Below are 22,170 nucleotides of genomic sequence, written 5' to 3' on the forward strand. Positions count from 1 at the left end.
CATTCTGTGAGTTCGACAGCTACTTGACTAAATATTGTATTTTCGCCTTACGCGACTTGTTTTCTTCTTTAAAAGAAATCTCAGCCTTAGTTCAAACTGGGTCAAAGCTTTCGCTGTCTGTCACGATTTAGTGACAGTGGACGGAGAAAGGAACACTCTGTCGAGTGCCTATCTCCAATTGTGATGGAAAGCGCCTGTGCTTGAGTCGGGGTGACGGTATGAAACCGCTGACAAAGCATAGCGAACCACGGGGATTTCGTTTTGCAGGGGTTCCACGTGGGTGATTTCTGCTGTCAGGGCAAAACTGACGGTGACTGAACTGGATATGTGACACGGTGAGTCACGTGATGTTTTCAAGGTTGTTTGGTGGAGACATGAAACGACACACTTGAACATCAGCAGCAAGAGAGGAGGGTCGGTGTCTTCTTCCTAAGAGTTTGATGGTTTTCAACACGTTAGATACTTCACTTTATATCAACGTGCCGTTCTGCTTGTACAGTAGGGCTTTAAGGAACTTCAAGAAGAGACCACCTTTCGCTGTTTACATGTTGGCTGACGACGAGGCGTCAGGTTTCTTGGCTGAGCGGGGGAGGAATTCCAACGCACGAAGTAAATTCAGCACAAGAGGGGGTGTGGCAGGAGATTCGTCTACGGACGGAAGCCATACAAAAGCGGATTCGCTTAAAGGAGAGCTACTTACATTAGGCTGTTGAGGTAATAAATCGTTATTTGACGCCTTTTACGAGTCTGTGTTTGTGGAATGAAATACTCTCTGTTGTTCTTCCCAGGTTAGCGCATAATTTTCTCTTTGTGACGCTAAAATAATAATCTGTATATGGTTTTTGCAGATATGGAGAGAAGGAAGGAAAATAGCTGATTTGTTGTTTTAAAAGTTCGTTTGTGCAGGCCACGTGCTCGATGAAATATGTAAAGGTGACATGTTTAAAGGTGGAGTGTGAAGGGATGCGTGGCATGTTTAGTGCACCGATGCTTTTTGTTGCAGCCTTCCTACCTATCTTCTTACCTATCTACGTATGTCAGTCTGCGGGTATGCGGTAGCAGGGACTTCTGTATGCTGTAACCTGGTGTTCTGCTGTCGCTGTTGTTGTCCCACCATTCTACATTTCTTACCATTTATGGTAACTACGGGGAGGACCTTCAGCGACTGAGTGAGGCGCCTGATGTCTCCACTATTCCCTGCTTCGTTTCCACGCCAGCCGCACTTCATTCAACTGAGCAGTTGTGGAGATAGACTATTCACGGGTCGCCCACTCAGTGGCAAAAAGCTAAGTGTGCCATGTCATTGCGCCCTTCTTACCACCGAATCATCCTTTATATTTGTGATTATATTTGAGTGGTGACAACGTACGTGGGGTGTGTGACACCTGCATTTAACCAGCGCTTTTGCATAATCGGCTAACTTTCCTATCTATACACGGGATCAGCGTGTTATTATCATTTTCTAAACTTTAACTGGCATTTTTGTCAGTGACCTATTTTTACGTTTTGAACGTAAAACATCTTTTGCAGTAAAGTCTCGAGGGAGGTGGCGAGATAGTATATAAACAGGCGTCTGAAACTTATACTTTTGTTGATTCTATCTTTGTTGTATGACTGCGAGAGTGGATCGTGGTGTGGTTAGTTAGTTAGCAGTAACTAACCGTTCATAATCACCTTTTGTGATCTGTGAAACGTGACACTGTCTCAGTCCATGATATCATTTCTTCAAATGTATTGTCACATAATAGTCAATTTTCGGCAAGAAAGGCTACGACGAAGGGCGTCGTGTTTTCGTCACCCCGACAGTAATTCTAAAACAGATGTATCATTGTATTCGCTACTATTCACCTAATTCACAAATACGTTGCTGTAAAACTGGAAGGTTTCGCAAAGAATTGTGTTGTTTTGAAGAAAGGCCTATCTTACAGTTTGGTAGTGTTCTTCCCGCGCGCGTGTGTATGTATATAAATATATATATCTGTGTGTGTGTGTGTGTGTGTGTGTGTGTGTGTGTGTGTGTGTACGTGTTTGTGTGTGTGAGTGTGTGTACAATACAATAAAACTGCATGCTTTTAAAAGAGAAATTACCTTGTGGCTTAAAACACATCAATATAAGCAACAATTAAACACAAAACACACGCACACACACACACAAAAGCATATAAAGTGCCAAGTGTGTATTGGTCTGTACGGTATGTGTTTTTGTAGGTGGGTGCACGAGCGCGCGTGCGTGTGTCCGTGTATGCGTGTGGTTATGCGTGCGTGCGTGTGTGTGTGTGTGTGTCTCTCTGTGTGTGTGTGTGTGTGTGTGTGTGTGTGTGTGTGTGTGTGTTACTGCCTTTGTGAGAATCTGATTTTATCTTACTCATCTTCACAAGTACAAACAACCTTTTTTTCACTCACAAAAGTCATATTTATTTTATTTATGGATAGAAAAAGCGGGGACAACACACAGAGACACTATATCTATATATATACACAATACAATGTGAAAACCACATAGAACGGAGGTATTACGAGAAAACATCCACGCTTGGAGATCGACAGAAACAGATTCACATGCACAAGGAAAGAAGTCCAATAACAGAAGACAAAAAACTCAGCAGTCATATAGTGTGATACACATGGATAAAATAGTTTTCAAACAACAACAATGCAATGCAAGTATGATTTCAAAAGCTGCATTCGGCGTTAAAACAACACCGTAACTTTGTTATTCAAATACACTCGCAAAAATTAATATCGGTCATCACCGTTTGCCTGTGATATCTGCATAAAGTCGTCAACATGCATGGACAACTTTCCAACCAAAGAGAATAGCCCGGCTAGGAAAATGATCAGTTTCGAACCTTACAGAAAATCCTGACCAGAAAATGAGCAATAGCTCTTACTTGCTCTTCACATCATATGCCGGTTGAGCGGCTGCAGTCAACGAACAAGTTCTTCGCACACGGGCAAATGGCTTGGAATAGCGCACAACATTTTACTCAGGCATGAGGATGCAACGCTTGATATAGAGCTGTGGAACAGGTCACAGCAAAACCCTTTATTGCAGGCTGACCCAATCCAAAGAGAGCTGTTTTCATGCACAAGAGGAGTTAGTTTACACAATTCAGATTGAGATACACATGTAAGTGATACATCTATAGATGGGTAAAAATCTTGGCATGGTAGGTTTTCTCCTATTCTGGCAGGTTTATTCTTATTTTGTGGAAACCTGGGAACCTATTGAGTTCAGAAGCACTTTTTAAAACTGGATCAAGAGCAAATACTGCTCAAATACATTACAGGGAGATAACTCGACCAGATGTAAAGGATGTGGTTAATCTCAGAGTCATTCAAACAAATGACAAGAACTGACGAAGAGAATAATTATGTAAAAAATATGTTCTATAGAAATAAATGACTTGGCTACATTGCAATGTCTTGTTCTTTAAACAAAAAATCTCTTGAGGAAAAACGAACAAATGAAAATGAACTTCACAAACTGTGCATTGGTATTGAGCCTTCAAAGCATCTGAATTTGGGAATAATAGGTAAGGAAATATACAGCTTGTATTCAGGCATACATAGTTAAAGGTTGTCTTTTTAAATATATAAATTTGGAACAGATTTCGCAAATCAAATTGTTGTTGATGTCGTTGCTTTCTTTCTGAAAGCCCAGTTTGGCCAAACAGCATAATTCAGAATCACCATAAAAAGCTGATGTTTGAACGCTGAGACTGTTATCTGGCGATGAACAGCGCTGTGGAAGAATGTTGTATTATATTTACTACAATCTGAATTATTTTGGAATCAGTTATTGATTTTTCGAGCTTAATTACAACAGCAGACATGCATGTTTCCTTGCATGTGTTTCTACCCCTTTGTCTCAAAATGTAAACAACCAGAAACACCATTTTATAAAATAAATTTACTTCAGTCTTATGCACAACACATGAGATGCTGATTAAACAAATACAACAGATAACAAACATTTGCATATTTACATGCCATTTCTCTCATGCAAAACAGTTGTTATCATGTATTTTGATTTCTACTCAACAAATGACTTCCTGCAAAACCCTTTTTGAAATTCTGGTCTGTTCCAGTATTATGCATCCAAGCTTCACCCTGCCTAGTCCTGCTATTCTTAGTTTCAAAACAGAAAACAGGCACACCATGGAAAGTATGATTTTAGAAGAAAATAGTATTATAAACACTGTTGATATTTTAATAAAAAATATATAAAAACAAGAACGTGCATATTACGACAGATGTAAATAAATAGGTATGTCTAGAGATATTGTAAAGAATGGACAACTTCAAGTCAAAAGAGAACCACTGCAAAGAAAATGGAAATAGCATGCATAACTTCATGACCAGTTAAAATGTAATCAAAAGACATATAAGAAAAAGTCCAATCACACACAGACATATATACACACAGACCACATTCGTTCAATGTTGGTTGGCACTAAACAGCAAAAACAAATCCGAAACAATGATCATCACGATTCAAAACACCCAAATCATCTACACAACTACTGCGGACTTCATGGCAGCAACCGACCTGAGATATGACGGCCATGAATATCGAACGCAGAAGAAGAAGAAGAAGAAGAAGAAGAAAATCTACATAACTATATGCACTTCAGATGTATAATTTGCAACATAATTCTAGATTTTGTCCCCAATGTCTAGTCAAAGTCCCATATCCAAAATAAAACTCTAAATTTCAGTTGAAGCAGTAACATCATCAAAATAATAAGATGAATTATGTAGATCTAATTCTAGCTATTTCTTTACTCCTTTGAAATAATAACAGCCCAAAACGCAAACATTTCTGCATATTTTTAGTTTTATACTGATTTTGTTGTTGATGTCGTAGCTTTTTTTCTGAAAGCTCAGTTTGGCCATACAGCATAATTCAGAATCACCATAAAAAGCTGCTGTTTGAACGCTCACATTTGCACAGATTGAATGTGAATTGGACGCGCACACGAGAAAATGGTAATGTTTTGATTATCTTAGTTCTTCCATCGGGTGGAGCATCAGAAACTGCATAACTGATTTATAAAAAAACACACCATCAAAATACCATTATGGAAGGCAACCTCATCCATTGATAACATAAGCGGACTAAACAGCCATCAGATGAAAATGAATGTAAGCTTGCAGTCACTTACGAACAAAACAAAAATCTACAAGAAGCCATCAGACATGTTTTCAGATGATAGTTTTGCAAAAGAGTACTTCACAGAGGTAAAGTCTCACTGGATCAAAACATTTTCCATAGTTTTGCTCCTTAATCATCTACTCTGGTTTTACGACTCCAAAAGCATTAAACTACACACAGCTAGTGATATACGAGAAAGAACGGTTAAGATATTTCAGCCACTTAAAACACACACACATTTCCAAACATTCATTCGAAAGGAGGAAAAAAAAACAACACCCAGGCAAATTCGTCCAGGCATTTGCAGGTATTCTGATGTTGTTTTCAATAATGCAGACATTTGCAGGTATTCTGATGTTGTCTCCAATCATGCAGACATTTTGAGATATTCTGATGTTGTCTCAAATCATGCAGACATTTGGAGATATTCTGATGTTGTCTCGAATCATGCAGACATTTGGAGATATTCTGATGTTGTCTCCAATCATGCAGACATTTGGAGATATTCTGATGTTGTCTCCAATCATGCAGACATTTGGAGATATTCTGATGTTGTCTCCAATCATGCAGACATTTGGAGATATTCTGATGTTGTCTCCAATCATGCAGACATTTGGAGATATTTTGATGTTGTTCCCTTTTTTATTTATTTATTTATTTATTTATTTTTTTTTTACAGAATACGATGCTGATATCTGCACATAATTTCTCATTCACAATACGCGTACGGCAGAGTCACCGAGCTGCATGACTGAGTTTCGACTCGTCGATGTACTTGTCTTGTTGGTCTGTTTGTTTTTACACCAAATTCAGATGGTCCAGACATGCTCTCACGTTGAATTTAATTTAACCTGAAAAAGACAAAGGATGGATTACTTAGAGGATACAAACATAACTAAGATCTCTCTCTCTCTCTCTCTCTCTCTCTCTCTCTCTCTCTCTCTCTCTCTCTCTCTCTCTCTCTCTCTCATGCATTTACACAGAGGCACGCACACAAGTGAGCACTCATGAACACACACACACATGCAATACACACACACACATGCAATACACACACACAGACACACACACACACACACACACACACACACACACACACAGACACACACACACACACACACACCAAAACTTTAATCGCAATGAAAACAACAAGTACACGCAACACAAACACCGGAGGAGAATGCTTAGCAACCATACCCAATTGACGGACATCAGATCTAATAGCTACCACTTCGTCGCACAGAGCAGCACAGGATCAGCGTCAAGATCATGGCCAGGATCTGAAAAGGTAGCAGAGTGGAATGGTTATCTGAATAAGCTATTGCAGACTATCATCAGGGCTGGCTTGGACGAGAAAGTTACCAACCGGGTGGGAGCCTGTTAATTTGTCGGATAGGCTGAAACAGGTTTGTATGTAATATCAACCAATCCAACCTCGCAGATGGCTCCCACTCGGGTGTTACCCTTCTCGTGCACACCACCCCCCATCAGCGGCCCTGTGTGGAGGCCAAACTACTATTGCATAACCCATCAAAAGCGTATATTTGAGGATGGAAGTTGCTTGTTCATTGTTTTGCTTGTTAATCTCTCAGGTGCCAGGAGACTGGTTCCGAATAACTCTCACTCACTCTATTACCACATGTCGTATGCATTTAGTAGAGCGCTTACTTCCCTTTGGTTATCAATTTATCAAAAGCCTGACAGTTATTTCCGGAAAGGGTCTATTTTATCATCTTTCCACTTGTGTTTTCGACTCTGGCTGATCCAAATGGAGGCTGCAATTTAACTCAACCCCAAATACGTAGTGATGACTCGAATCCAGCCAACTTACAAACACACCATGCCAGAATATGGCAAGGGACTGTAGGTGAGAGGAACTAACAAGATAACCATCAAAAATGTACCCACTAGAAAATTCAACAGCAACAAGAACAAATGAATATGTTCATGTTGATGTTTTCTGGTGAGTAGATTTGTGTGCGTTATCTTGTCAGAATATGGCAATCAAAGTCAACCTTTTGTCCAAGAATAACCCAGAGATGGCCCTAAAGTGTACGAGACAGACACACGACTTACCAAAGCACCAGCCACACCCAGGGCTACACCCATAGCGATGGTCATTTTTCCGCTGAAGAACTGCTTTACACCGATGGTCGACGCCACATGTTCGTAGTAGGGGTCCAGGCAGGGCTAGAAACATACAACAACATGTAATCACCAAAAATTACAGGTTACATCATTTACTCTCGACATCTAGTGAGTCTTAATTTAAATCAATCTGCAAACATGATGAACGGACAAAAAAGGAAGCAGGGTCTTTTTCTAGGAAGAATTCTTGAATAACGGTTGTGTGTGTGTGTGTGTGTGTGTGTGTGTGTGTGTGTGTGTGTGTGTGTGTGTGTGTGTGTGTGTGAATAGGTCGGTTGGTTTATGAATTGCTCCTTATGTTTAATTTCAGGGAGGTCTCGGAGGGTCTATAAAGAGGTTTCGAACGGGGGTTGAAGTGGTGGGGTTTCGAACGGGGGTTGAAGTGGTGGTGGTGGTGGTGGTGGTGGAGGGGGGGGGAGGGCTGTATATGATTTGATTGCCAAGATGTCAGACGTACTTTGAGACCTGCGGTGATACAGATTGCCGGTATACTCAAGGTTGGAGCGTAGTCCACCGCCCCATAGTCAGCGCCACAGCATTGATACTGGAACATGATTCACATTGTTGTAAAAACAACAACAACAACAACAACAACACCGACAACACCAACAATTAACAACAACAACAACAACAACAACAACAACAACAGCACACGCACACGCACACACGCACACACGCTTGCACGCACGCACGCACGCACGCACGCACGCACTCACGCACGCACGAACACACACACACACATACGCACTCACCACAAGCACACACACACACACACACACACACACACACACACACTCACTCACGCACGCACGCACGGGCACACACAAACGCACGCACGCACCCAAGAACGCACGCTTACACACACACACACACACACACACACACACACACACACACACACACACACACACACACACACAGTACCTTATTCTGAACAGCATCCATGAAGTTCTTGGAGGCTTCATCTTTATAATAGTTATCCACAGCGTCCTGCAGCATCTCGCCCACCACGGGACGTAGCTTTTCCTGTACATAAATGAAATGATTATTCAACAAATAAATAAACAAACACACAGTATGTCATTCGACATTCTTGCACACTTTGGTTTACACTCACTCTTTATAAAAAGAAAAGAAACATAGACAGACAGACGAACAAACGAACGAACGAACGGAAAGACAGCCAGTCAGATAGACAGACAGGCGAAAGAACGGACAGACCGACAAACGTCACTCACTCACTCACTCTCTCTAACTCACTCACTCACTCTCTCACTTATCACTCACTCACACACACACACACACACACACACACACACACACACACACACACACACACACACACACACCCACACACACTAACACACTAACACACTAACACACTCACCCTGTCGACATCCATGTCATCCTTCTTGATGTAGAGGTAGATGCCGATACCCACCAGAGCACTGAAGATGATGAATAGCAACGCGAAACACTGTAGAGAAAGAAAACATAATGCAAGAAAACACTGACAAGTGCTCTTTCAAGTGGATTGAATTTAGTTACATTCCTCGGCTTCCTATCTATTTCTTCCTTTTTATATTTAGTCAAGTTTATTTATTATTCACAAGAATTCATCTGTATCGCATGGGATGGGGTGGCATATTTATGCATCAAGCAGGTCGAAGAATAATAAAAAGAATCCAAGTTTCACTGTGCCCATGAACTGCGCCAGTGCCCACGTGCATAACCCCCCGCGGGTTAGGGGGAAGAAGGGGGAAGAATTTACCAGATGCTCCCCAGCATGTCGTAAGAGGCGACTAACGGATTCTGTTTCTCTTTTTACCCTTGTTAAGTGTTTCTTGTATAGAATATAGTCCATTTTTGTAAAGATTTTTAGTCAAGCAGTATGTAAGAAATGTTAAGTCCTTTGTACTGGAAACTTGCATTCTCCCAGTAAGGTCATACATTGTACTACGTTGCAAGCCCCTGGAGCAAATTTTTGATTAGTGCTTTTGTAAACAAGAAACAATTGACAAGTGGCTCTATCCCATCTCCCCCCCTTTCCCCGTCGCGATATAACCTTCGTGGTTGAAAACGACGTTAAACACCAAATAAATAAAGAAAGAAAGAACCACGTGCATAAAAAACAATGTGTCCCAGCATCTGCACACCGAAACCAAGACTTCGGACAATCTTGTACAAAATCAATACGTAAAACGATCTTCATATAACATTAAAAACTTACAATCATCTAAACAATAAAACTGAGGTGGAACATGAATACCGTCTCTGGGTCTGCACATACAGTTGACCAGTGTCCGTCCCTGCCAAGATTCGAACACGTGACCCTCGGATCACAAGTCCAGTGCTCTACCACCTGAGCTAACCATGCCCCCTCGGGTTTGAGGAAGAGAGGTAGGTGCTTATCAATCTCCAACCCTATTACCGCGCCCAGAAGACACTGGCTCTCGCGCCTGGCCAGCCCTGTACCCCTACCTCATTGTGGGAGCCCCTTCCTCTCATACACTGGCTACAGCCCTGCCTCTTACCATGCCGAGAAGACACTGGCTCTCCCATACACTAGCTACAGCCCTGCCTCTTACCGCGCCCAGAAGACACTGGCTCTCCCATACACTAGCTACAGCCCTGCCTCTTACCGCGCCCAGAAGACACTGGCTCTCACATACACTAGCTACAGCCCTGCCTCTTACCGTGCCCAGAAGACACTGGCTCTCCCATACACTAGCTACAGCCCTGCCTCTTACCGCGCCCAGAAGACACTGGCTCTCCCATACACTAGCTACAGCCCTGCCTCTTACCGTGCCCAGAAGACACTGGCTCTCCCATACACTAGCTACAGCCCTGCCTCTTACCGCGCCCAGAAGAAATTGGCTCTCCCATACACTAGCTACAGCCCTGCCTCTTACCGCGCCCAGAAGACACCGGCTCTCCCATACACTAGCTACAGCCCTGCCTCTTACCGTGCCTAGAAGACACTGGCTATCCCATACACTAGCTAGCTACAGCCCTGCCTCTTACCGCGCCCAGAAGACACTGGCTCTCCCATACACTAGCTACAGCCCTGCCTCTTACCGCGGTCCAGAAGACACTGGCTCTCCCATACACTAGCTACAGCCCTGCCTCTTACCGTGCCCAGAAGACACTGGCTCTCCCATACACTAGCTACAGCCCTGCCTCTTACCGTGCCCAGAAGACACTGGCTCTCCCATACACTAGCTACAGCCCTGCCTCTTACCGCGCCCAGAAGACACTGGCTCTCGCGCATAGCCCCACAGTAGCCGAGGAAGGCGATGACGACGGTGATGGCCCCGAAGACGATGAGGATGTAGGCCAGCGTCTCGAACACGCCGGGGTCCGACACACGGCTGTAGCTGATGATGAAGCGGTCATCCTCCACGAACTCGTCCACGAACTTGCCGGAGTCCTTGTCCACCACCATCCACACTCCGATCCCCGTGATGGCAATTCCCAGAATCTGAAACACGGAGAGAACAGAGGGACGTGTACATTGTTACTTTTGTGGTTTTCGACTTACAGGTATGATCAAAAAGAGGGAAATGGAACATTCAGCTTTTTTTTCTGGGAGCAGAATAATTATGTACCAACACAGAGAAAGAGAGAGAGAGAGAGAGAGAGAGAGAGAGAGAGAGAGAGAGAGAGAGAGAGAGAGAGAGAGAGAGAGAGAGAGAGAGAGAGAGAGAGAGAGAGAATTGAATTGAATTGAATTGAATTGAATTGAACTTTATTTAACAAGGATTAAGATATATCCCCGAGTACGCTAGTACTTGGGCTCAACAGACTTTAATTGTGTGTCTGTGTGTGTGTCTGTCTCGACTTAACAGCTTATTGCTGGGAAACTACTGGGCGCAGTTCGTTCAAAAGTTGATACACTAACTTGATAATAGGTCCGATTGATCGTATTAAACCTCGCGCCCCCTAATTGGCGTAGAGGCGCGTCCCCCGGGTGGTGGATGGGGGAGCCTTCTCTACTAACTTCTGAGAGAAGGTCGCATCACTCTCGATGCCGTGAACCTAATTAGGATCTTTTTCTTGTTTCTTCTCTATTTCTGCCTCCCCAAAGTCCTTTTACTTTCCTTTTCTCACCCATAAAATTCTTCACTTATTACCCTTGTTGAGTGGTTCTTGTATAGAATATAGTCAATGTTTGTAAAGATTTTAGTCAAGCAGTATGTAAGAAATGTTTAGTCCTTTGTATTGGAAACTTGCATTCTCCCAGTAAGGTCATATACTGTACTACGTTGCAAGCCCCTGGAGCAATTTTTTGATTAGTGCTTTTGTGAACAAGAAACACTTAACAAGTGGCTCTATCCCATCTCCCCCCTTTCCCCTATCCCATCTCCCCCCTTTCCCTCGTCGCGATATAACCTTCGTGGTTGAAAACGACGTTAAACACCAAATAAAGAAGAAAAAAAAGAAAGATCGTATTAAAACTTCATAATGTTACCTGGGACATAAATGCGAAATAAACCACAAAAACGACTTGGCGGTGGGAGGAATTCACACGGAGCAACAGCAGCCAGGCAGCCTGATAGAACAGCCAGCCAGCGGATACTGTCGTCACAAAAAGACGTCATGACAAAGTTACACGCAAAGCGAAAGAGACTTTGACGTCATTTACTTTTGTTCGGAATTTTCCGTCTGTTCCTAGCTGTGAGTAAGCTTACCCAAAACGTCTTTGTTCTCTATTCACATTGCAGCTGTGAAATAATCAGTCTTGTGTCTTGGTCGTGTAGGTACAGAGTTTGCTTCTGCAATCATTGTGTTCGTGTTGATGACGGCTTCATAAGACAAATCAGCGAATCTATCGTGTGCATTTTTCTGAAGAATAAACTGCATGTGGTTAATTTCATCCGTTTAATGCTTGTCGAAACGAGCCATAAGGCTTTAGAATAAAAGATTTCACGCATTGCTTGGCCATCTGATCACAGATGAGGTCGCAGTTTGTAGGTTGAATCTATGAATCGGCCAGAGATAGATCTGCATTTCTGGTCAGAAACCAACATTCACACCACAGGCATTCCAAACATTTATATTGTTAAGTTATGAAGAGGGTCGGCAGTATATTTTTCACTGTGATCAAATAAAAGAGAAAGGCCAGTCACCACGCACATCCTCGGCTCGCATGCAATGTATTTATATAGCAAAGGGAATGCCTGTAATTCACACAGAGCAATCACTTGGTCTTAAACGTGCACAAGACAAAAACTTTCATACTGGGGGAGCGAGCCAGTCTGAAGAGTACTCGGGTCCAGCGCGAGCGTTTTTTATGGCTACGCCTTTTCTTACAATCTGTCCTTGGGACGCACAGATACACAATGATAAAATTAAAAAATTAAAAATTAAAAAGTTAACCAACAAAAGGAGGTCGGAAAACTTCAGCACGTGATGATAAAGATGACGATGATGATGATGATAATGATGAAGATGAGGCATGAAGAGCATACATATGTGGTTATTCATAAAATCAAATGCATACTATGCAGGTAATTATAAGTACAAGCTGGTAGCAATCAAACATGTAGCAATACTACAACAAAAATATGTTCAGAATATAAAATGCACAGCATATCTTTGACGTAATACTAATACTAAGTGTGGTAAATCAAAACGCGTTAAACTACTCAGACATTAAGTGTTTTTTAACACATTTTTAAAAACTTTTTAATGACTTTAAGTGCTTAAAGGATGACGGAAGTGAATTCCAAACTGATGTACCCGAAAAAGCAAGACTGGTCTTATAAAGGTCAATTCGTGGAATCGGTGGGATCAAGTTGACCGACCCATATCTGTCGGTAGCTTATTAAATAATGATGTGATGTAAATCGGCACTTTACCGTAATACAATTTATGCATGCAAATAGCTTTGTTTAACTTGAGATGCTTTTCCAGTGGAAGAAAGTTAAGTATTTTTAATTTCATATCTGTTGAGGCATTATCCTTTACGATGAGTTTAGCCGAGCGACGATAGAGAGAGTCTAACTTTTTCAAGTGGACATCACTGCTGCCATCCCAGAGCGTCGAAACATAATTAATGTGAGGCATTACATGAGCATGGTGGAACATTTCCAGAGTCCTTCTGTCCGTAAATTGCTTCAACTTGGATAGGAGGAAAACGTTCTTGGCTACTTTCTTGCAAATATGCTGTAATTGTGCCTGCCACTTGAATTCACAATCAATAATTACCCCTAAACCGCGATGCTGTTGAACCTGTTCAATTGATTGCGTACCAATAGTAAGATTTAGTTTGAGTGGAGAGAGAGAGAGAGAGAGAGAGAGAGAGAGAGAGAGAGAGAGAGAGAGAGAGAGAGAGAGAGAGAGAGAGAGAGACAGTGGGAGAGAGAGAGAGAGAGAGAGAGATCACTATCCCATGGTTAAAAAAGAATGAGAAAAGAGACATTAGGTAGGACCTCCATCAACCACTCACATATCCAGCCCCCCGCCCCCCTCCCTCCCCCCCCCACCAAGCCTCAACAAAAAAGCCCACCCTACCCCAAAAACTACAAACATAACCATCAAGAAAAAAATAGAACAATAATGAAATCACATACAAAGGGTTCATCAGGGACGCCGGATATTGGAATATTTCCGATTTAGTGACATGCCAATGATGGGGGGGAAACGCTTTACACGAGAAACGTCAGTTAGTGTCAAACATGTGAACAGACCGTTGTTTAAATCACAGCCAGGTCACAGGTCACACACAATGAAGAGTGCACTGGTCTCACTACCGTTGGCGGGAAAACGTCAACGTTGACACAGAACGCTTTGGCAACAGACAGGTACAGTCAATATTGTGTCAGGGATGGTCGTGCTAACAATGGGACAGGCAAATGTCGAAGTTAGGGCTGTAGCTAGTGCACTTCTGTTCTAGTGTTCAAACGTGGATATTAAGTGTGGAGATTTTTCTGATCTCCCAGGTCAACTTAATTATGCGCAGACTTATCCCCCTTCGTGTGTACACGCAAGCACAAGACCAAGTGCGCACGGAAAAGATCCTGTAATCCATGTCAGAGTTCGGTGGGTTATAGAAACACGAACATACCAAGCATGCTTCCTCCGAAAGCGGCGTATGGCTGCCTAAATGGCGGGGTAAAAACGGTCATACGCCCATGAAAAAAGAAGAAGAAGATTGTTTTGTTTCGTGTGCGTGTGTGTATTAGTTTGTTTGTTGTTGTTTGTTTGGTTGTTGCTGTTCTCGCAATTTTCATCCACAATTTGGTATCAGCATACAGATTGTCTTAAAATCGACGCATTTGGCAGCTCGCATTTGGCAGCTGTGACGCCTATCCGGACAATTTACAAAATAATGCTCAGTTCCCACTGGGTTTTAGCTGCAACTGGCGTATTCATCATCCGATAAAGTATATAGTGACAGCGTCAGAATCAGCAGTTATTTAATGTGATGCTTCATACATGGTTATACATTTAAAGTGACATCGTCCACGGAGGATGGACGGCAAACTTAAATCATTCTCTGCGCTTTGTAACTTATAGCAGTTGTACCATCCATTTAATACTATACAATGCAATACGATTCAATACATTACAATACAATACAATACGAAACGATACGATACGATACAATACAATACAGTGCAATACAATATAATACAATACAAAACAATACATGGAGGTTACAACACGAGTGGCGAGTGAGTCCCTTTGATATTCCCGCTGGGTCTTGACTGAAATACAAGCCATATAACAAATCACGAGTGTTGTAACCTGTATATCCCATGAAGATCTAAAAGACAAAGTGTGACGGAAACATCAAGCTTTAGTTGTCTGTTCAGATGAGGCACCTCTGCACATAGCTTATTCTAAAGGCACGTCTGTTGATCTATGTCAAGTCGGTGCATAATGGTGGCTTGGTTGTCCCCGTCAGTTGAAAGTCTCTCACACGGATTTGACTGAATACCTAGTGGTTACACACGCATCTCCTGAGATCTTGGACACCTTCATCGTCTATAAGGGCCTACTGCACCGCAGAAGAGCTAGAAATACTCGCAAAATGCATTAAACAGCTTGTCCAGAGAACACTCGTAGTCGATGATGTACCCGGATAAGGGCGTGTGTACCGGGCACGCTGTAACTTCACATGAGCATAGTCTGAACATAGCAATGCTGGTCGGACGGACTGGGTTTTTAACGATTGCTAGTTTGACTTTTGTTTTAGTTGAGAGCACGAGCACACACACTCAAACACATACGGCTTGTCATGTTGATCACAAGAGAGAAATAGAACAGCGAATAGAAGGAAACATAACAGATTACGTCCCCTTAATATGACGCGATGGACGACAGACGTCATGAAATCTATGACGCTACGATGATAGTCTCGGCAAGTCGAGACTAAAACTCAGCTATAACACTGAACGACTCTCGCGCAAGTTCTCAAAAGCGTGGTTACCCCTTGCACATCCGGTCTATATAGGTACATGTGCATTTTGGAATGTCAAGGACGACAGAAAGTAGAGCCAGCTATGATGTATTTCGTGCACCCTTCTTTATCCTCTATTTTATGTGTTATAAGAGTGCAATAGTTACATCATAGATATAACAAGAGAACAATGGAAATACAAGAAATATACCTAGAGTACATTGACAGAGACAAAGAAGGGAGGTCATGGGATATAAAACAATATCCCATGACCTCCCTTCTTTGTCTCTGTTACTTCAGTATGGGTATATATGTTGTATTTTTATAGCTCAATAAATACATCATGGACTCAAAAAAATATATGATAGTGCAGATTCCGATTTGGGCGAAGAACTACTTTGCTCCCGACCTTTGACCTCGCGCCGAACAATGTGACACATTTGTATGAAGTTCCAAAATCGTATTGCACGGCTCAGAAAACCATATCAGTTGCACGCAAAAATGAATCTCAGAACTGATCTGATGTATGAGATGCAATAAGCAAACGTTTCTTTCATTATGAAAGCAATGCAGGTGGGAAAAAACGAACATTCAACTTACAAGATAACCAGATGCTAGCGAACCAAAACAAAAACACGAGTACCCTCCCCTTGCTTCGTTAGCAGACGACTTTTGAGAATCTGTCAGACTGTCCTTACCTGGCACGGTTGGGCTTCGCTATCATCAGCTGTTTCACGTGTTTTGCGAGCAAGTCTACTCTTTTGCCTGGCTCTGCAGTAAGTCCACATTGGCGATGAAGGTATCTAAGAACTTAACATGTGTGTATTTTTCCGTAATCCAGTCATATTCTTTCAAAATGCAATCAAGCGGCGGTGACAGACTTGGGTCCTGTTTTCCTCGCACCCATACCAGTTTAGGTTCATGCAAACACACTCGCAAAACATGTAGATACATTTCAAATAGGGAGCAAATGGTTAAATCTACATATGTGTTCCCTAAAATTTGCTTAGACTCTGTGAATAAGACTAATTGTATAATAATGCGTTCGAAAAAAACAACGTGGAATCGATTCTGAATCGAGTCGAGTAAGCCAAATGGGGGCCAAACCGGTTTCCCCGTTCCGCCGACCTGAAACGCAAAAGAATTGTGCGCTTCAACTAAATGGATTTCTATACGACTTCATTACTTTCTTGCAACTTATGAACCTTTACTTAAAGCTTTTAAACGGTCTGAAAGTAGTGTTACCGCGTACTTATAGATGCACTCATTCGTTTTATTTTTTCAGCGACGGTCACTTATAGTTTAAGGTTGCAAAAAGGCCAAGTCTCGCTGAAAACACTGTTTCACACTCCACAGATCGCAACAGTGCCGCTAGTAGTCTACACTTTGTGTTTGATGGTAGAATGGGATATACAGATTACAACACGAGTGGTTTTTTATATGGCTTGTATTTCAGTCAAGACCCAGCGGGAATATCAATCGAGAGCCACTCGCCAAAGGCTCGTGTCTCCCGATGATATTCATCCGCTGGGTCTTGACTGAAATACAAGCCATATAAAAAACCACTCGTGTTGTAACCTATACATACCATACAGTACGATACAATACAATAACATGGTTTTTTTAATTTTTTTATCGTGGTACCTTTAATTTATCACCAGCGTCGCAATAAGCAGATTGTGCACTTGATTTTAAGCTGGTTCTAAATTTAACCTTGGCCCTGGCTTCTCTGGGAGAGTTGTTGTGCCCCACTTTGCGTGCTAAATCTGTTTTATCTTCACCCCCATGGAGGTTTTTGCTGGCTATGTTCGTGAGGGAGTGAGGGGGGGGGGGGGGCAGCGGGAGGGGGGCAATGTTTGTGCTTTAAGTGTGTTTGAAGGGGAGGGAAAAAACAGGAGGGGAGCGGTTATGATTGTAACAGACACGGATGTTGCACTTGCTATTTAGATAGCGTAGTGGTTTCTGTAGTTGTTGAAAGGTTCTGTGAAGAATCGGGAATTAGAGACGACTTATTAACCCGCCTGTTAGGATGGTACAGCTGCATGTGCAGAAAAAGACACATATGTACAAGCATGCATACGCTCGCACACATGCACACACGCACGCATGCACGCACCTACACAAACACACACACACACACACACACACACACACACACGCGAACGCACACACGCACACACATACACACTACAATGTTGAGGAAAGCAAGCATATGCAAGCACACACACACACACACACACACACACACTGTAAACTATAAACTCTGCGCCTCAAGGCAGCCTCAACATCGGATGTCATACTTCAGTGCCAACAAAACCTCTTTCCATCATACTCTGACGTACTAATGTGCACTCAATACGAATCGAAAAGGGTCTATTTTGTCCGCTTTTGGATTCTACAACAGTGACAAACAGAATACTCAACATAAGTGTGGTATTTCACTCAGACGTATAACATTGGGGTGTGCACGTTAAAGATCCCACGATTGACAAAAGGGTCTTTCCTGGCAAAATTGTATAGGCATAGATAAAAATGTCCACCAAATACCCGTGTGACTTGGAATAAAGGCCGTGAAAGGTGAATGCTCGCCCTAATAGGCTTGAGGTTTGCTGGCCGACGTGAATGCGTGATATATTGTGTAAACAATTCCATCTCACACGGCAGAAATTAATATGTAAAGCGCATTGAGCATATATATGATTATGCGCTATAGCAAATGTCCATTATTATTATTATTATTATAACCTTTAGAAATGATGAAGTTCATTATTCTTCTCGCTGAATTAACGTCGGAATGTTCACTCTTCTTCCAGGATGCGACGTCCCTTCCACGGGGACATTTTGAGAGATATATTGGAATGCTGAATTAAAGTAAGAATGTTCAATCATCCAGGATGCGATGTCCCTTCCACGGGGACATTTTGAGAGATATATTGGAATGCTGAATTAAAGTAAGAATGTTCAATCATCCAGGATGCGATGTCCCTTCCACGGGGCCATTTTGGGAAATATACTTGGAATCGGCATCGAACACGATCAGAAAACTGTCAATTCTTTTTCCCCCCAGTGTCTTTCATTAACGCTATGCATAACTCTGCGGTCTGAGACAAACGACCCACCGTCAAGTGTCCTCAAACCTTAAATCTGACGTCGATGTGCGCGCGCATAATTATGTGTGTGTGGGTGAGTAGATGCAAGGAGATCAATTCATAATCTTTTCAAAGCCACAAATATTCTTTGATGACATCTGAAAAATTGAGCTTTGACATACAAAATCGACCCGATGAGGCCAACGTATGATTACTTTCAACAACTAAAAACGTCTTCGCGAACATTACATGTATCCCAAAACCTTAGTCAGAGGGCGTTAAATAGGTTGTTCCCTTTTGTTGTATTTTTTGCACTTGGCGAGTGTGAGGCAGTTGCGTGTCAGGACGCAGGCGTCAGCAAACTCACGTTGAATCAAACACTTAGCCTCCTACGAGGGGTGCTTGGCAAGTTATTTCCAGTGGCGAAAGTAAACACAACTAAGAGCGAGGGGTATTCAGATTGTCGGTGGTAATGCGTTCTACCCTGCAATGTGAACGGTGTACAATCTTTTCTTCCCCAAAATGTCTTTGAAGAGATTGGTGAATAAGTTGTGCATCCCTATTATGTGCTGAGAGGTGAGTAATTGAAAATGGCTCAGAACGTCCAGAAATTGCGGTTACCGACAGTCTTCCAAATTTTGCACGATTTATCTAGCTCTCGGGTGCATATTTGAGTTAGCCAGTGTTATGTCGTTCCTATGTTGTGGTACGTTGATTACTCTCTGTCCATTGTTTTTAGCACACACACAACTTACACAGGGACACCAACGCACAAAAACAGATAGACATACAGACAGAGACCCCTTTTGTTGTCTCTGTCTCTGTCTCTCTCTGTCTCTCTCTGTCTGTCTGTTTGTCTGTCTGTCTGTATGTCTCTCTGTCTGTCTCTCTCTCGCTCTCTCTGTCTCTCTCTCTCTTTCTCTGTCTCTCTCTCTGTCTCTGTCTGTCTGTCTGTCTGTCTGTCTGTCTGTCTGTCTGTCTCTCTCTCTCTCTCTCTCTCTCTCTCTCTCTCTCTCTCTCTCTCTCTCTCTCTCTCTATCTCTCTTTTGAGGGCTGGATGTAAAAAAGCACCTGTTTGCTTATGCCACTACCCTCGTAAATAAGAATTTGTCATTGTCATTGTCTCCCCCGCAGCTTCCTCTTTCTGTTGCTTTCAGATCACAACAAAGACAAGAAAAATGTTCATTCAAAATGAACAGCGTCGATGCAATGTCCACCAAAGATTTATTTTGGGAAGTGTTAAAAGGTTAGGGTCAAAAGTCAATGAATTGCATGTTGTGCTGGATATATAAATTGTTTATTTCAGTCAATGCTTGCTATGAATTGATCAAACAGCCACAAGAAAAAACAAGTCGCGTAAGGCGAAATTACTACATTTAGTCAAGCTGTGGAACTCAGAATGAAACTGAACGTAGTCCGCCGCTAGTGCAAAAGGCAGTGAAAGTGACGAGCCTGTTTGGCGCGGTAACGGTTGCGCTGTGCTTCATAGCACGCTTTACTGTACCTCTCTTCGTTTTAACTTTCTGAGCGTGTTTTTAATCCAAACATATCACATCTATATGTTTTTGGAATCAGGAACCGACAAGAAATAAGATGAAATAGTTTTTAAAACGATTTCGGAAATTTAATTTTGATCATAATTTTTATATTTTTAATTTTCAGAGCTTGTTTTTAATCCAAATATAACATATTTATATGTTTTTGGAATCAGAAAAGGATGAAGAATAAGATGAACGTAAATTTGGATCGTTTTATAATTTATTTATTTTTTTACAATTTTCAGATTTTTAATGACCAAAGTCATTAATTAATTTTTAAGCCACCAAACTGAAATGCAATACGGAAGTCCGGCCTTCGTCGAAGATTGCTTGGCCAAAATTTCAATCAATTTGATTGAAAAATGAGGGTGTGACAGTGCAGCCTCAACTTGTACAAAAAAGCCGGATATGACGTCATAAAAGACGTTTATAAAAAAAAAACCAAAAAAAACCGTCCTGGAATATCATTCCCAGGAAGTCTCATGTCAAATTTCATAAAGATCGGTCCAGTAGTTTAGTCTGAATCGTTCAACACACACACACACAGACAGACAGACAGACAGACACACAGACACACACACACACACACACACACACACACACACACACACACACACACACACACACACACACACACACACACACATACACGAGGTAGAGATCAGGAGAGAGGGACTCAACAAAAGAAAGAAAAGCGTTAATAATAACAAAGAAAACTGACTCACTTGTGTGGCGGTAGTGGTGACAGTGTGTGTGTGTGTGTGTGTGTGTGCGTGTGTGTGTGTGTGTGTGTGTGTGTGTGAGAGAGAGAGAGAGAGAGAGAGAGAGTGAGAGAGAGAGAGAGAGCGAGGAAGAGAGATAGAGAGTAAAAAGTGTGTGTGTGTGTGTGTGTGTGTGTGTGTGTGTGTGCGTGCGTGTGTGTGTGCGAGGCTGACGCTAAGTACCGGCATGTCCGTATGAGAGGGCCTTAGGTACCGTGCATAGACCTTGGCTGCACTAGGTACCGCGCTAAGTACCTGCGATGTTAAAACCCATGTACATAATACTTTTGTGTGTTGTTTATGATGTTTATATGTAGGCATGTTAGTTTGAACTACGATCCTTTATTTTCGTAAATAAGGCTCATCATTTTGTCAAGTAGTAGCGGTTTGAATTTCAAAGGTACTTAACGTATGAAATATACGTACAGAACCAACTTTTTACACACAACCTAAAAGTTCTCACTGCAGATTTAAAAATAACAGCAATCGTTCTCTTGTATCTCAATCATCATTGACAGCAAATAACCGAGTAGAAACATAGCCCTAATTGGGAGTAGTCGGGTGTTTTGACCAACGGTACTTAGTGCTTTCTGTACGGACATAGCGGTACTTAGTGCTTTCCGTACGGACATAGCGGTACTTAACGTCGCCTGCGGTTCCAAGGTTTTATTACACAGAAATAGAGATGTTGGTGGCCATATTATTTCGACCTGTATATCGGGACAGCACATTCAATTCAGACATTCATAGACAGACAGTTTGAACTACGATCCTTTATTTTTGTAAATAAGGCTCATCATTTTGTCAAGTAGTAGCGGTTTGAATTTCAAAGGTACTTAACGTATGAAATATACGTACAGAACCAACTTTTTACACACAACCTAAAAGTTATCACTGCAGATTTAAAAATAACAGCAATCGTTCTCTTGTGTCTCAAGCATCATTGACAGTAAATAACTGAGTAGAAACAATCTTTTACAAAGAATGACCAATAGTGAAGTGAATAGGCCTGAAAACAAACTTTATTAGGCATCTCTCTCTCTCTCTCTCTCTCTCTCTCTCTCTCTCT

The 22,170-nt window shown here is 42.0% G+C and overlaps 1 protein-coding gene across 1 annotated transcript in view; it reads right to left on the reverse strand.

The window, feature by feature from the left end:
• Window positions 1-2,389: 2,389 nt before the first annotated feature.
• Window positions 2,390-22,170, reverse strand: part of LOC138982265 (CD9 antigen-like) — a 103,464-nt gene continuing 83,683 nt past the window's right edge. The window contains exons 2-8 of the mRNA XM_070355508.1: window positions 10,548-10,787; window positions 8,694-8,783; window positions 8,231-8,332; window positions 7,764-7,850; window positions 7,235-7,348; window positions 6,356-6,438; window positions 2,390-6,009 (exon numbers count right to left, since the gene is read on the reverse strand). Coding sequence (XP_070211609.1) covers window positions 6,376-6,438; window positions 7,235-7,348; window positions 7,764-7,850; window positions 8,231-8,332; window positions 8,694-8,783; window positions 10,548-10,787 — 696 coding nt within the window. The 3' untranslated portion in view covers window positions 2,390-6,009; window positions 6,356-6,375. The remainder of the gene's footprint in view (window positions 6,010-6,355; window positions 6,439-7,234; window positions 7,349-7,763; window positions 7,851-8,230; window positions 8,333-8,693; window positions 8,784-10,547; window positions 10,788-22,170) is intronic.

Source organism: Littorina saxatilis, linkage group LG12, assembly GCF_037325665.1.
Source record: "Littorina saxatilis isolate snail1 linkage group LG12, US_GU_Lsax_2.0, whole genome shotgun sequence".
Classification (NCBI taxonomy): Eukaryota; Metazoa; Mollusca; class Gastropoda; order Littorinimorpha; family Littorinidae; genus Littorina; species Littorina saxatilis.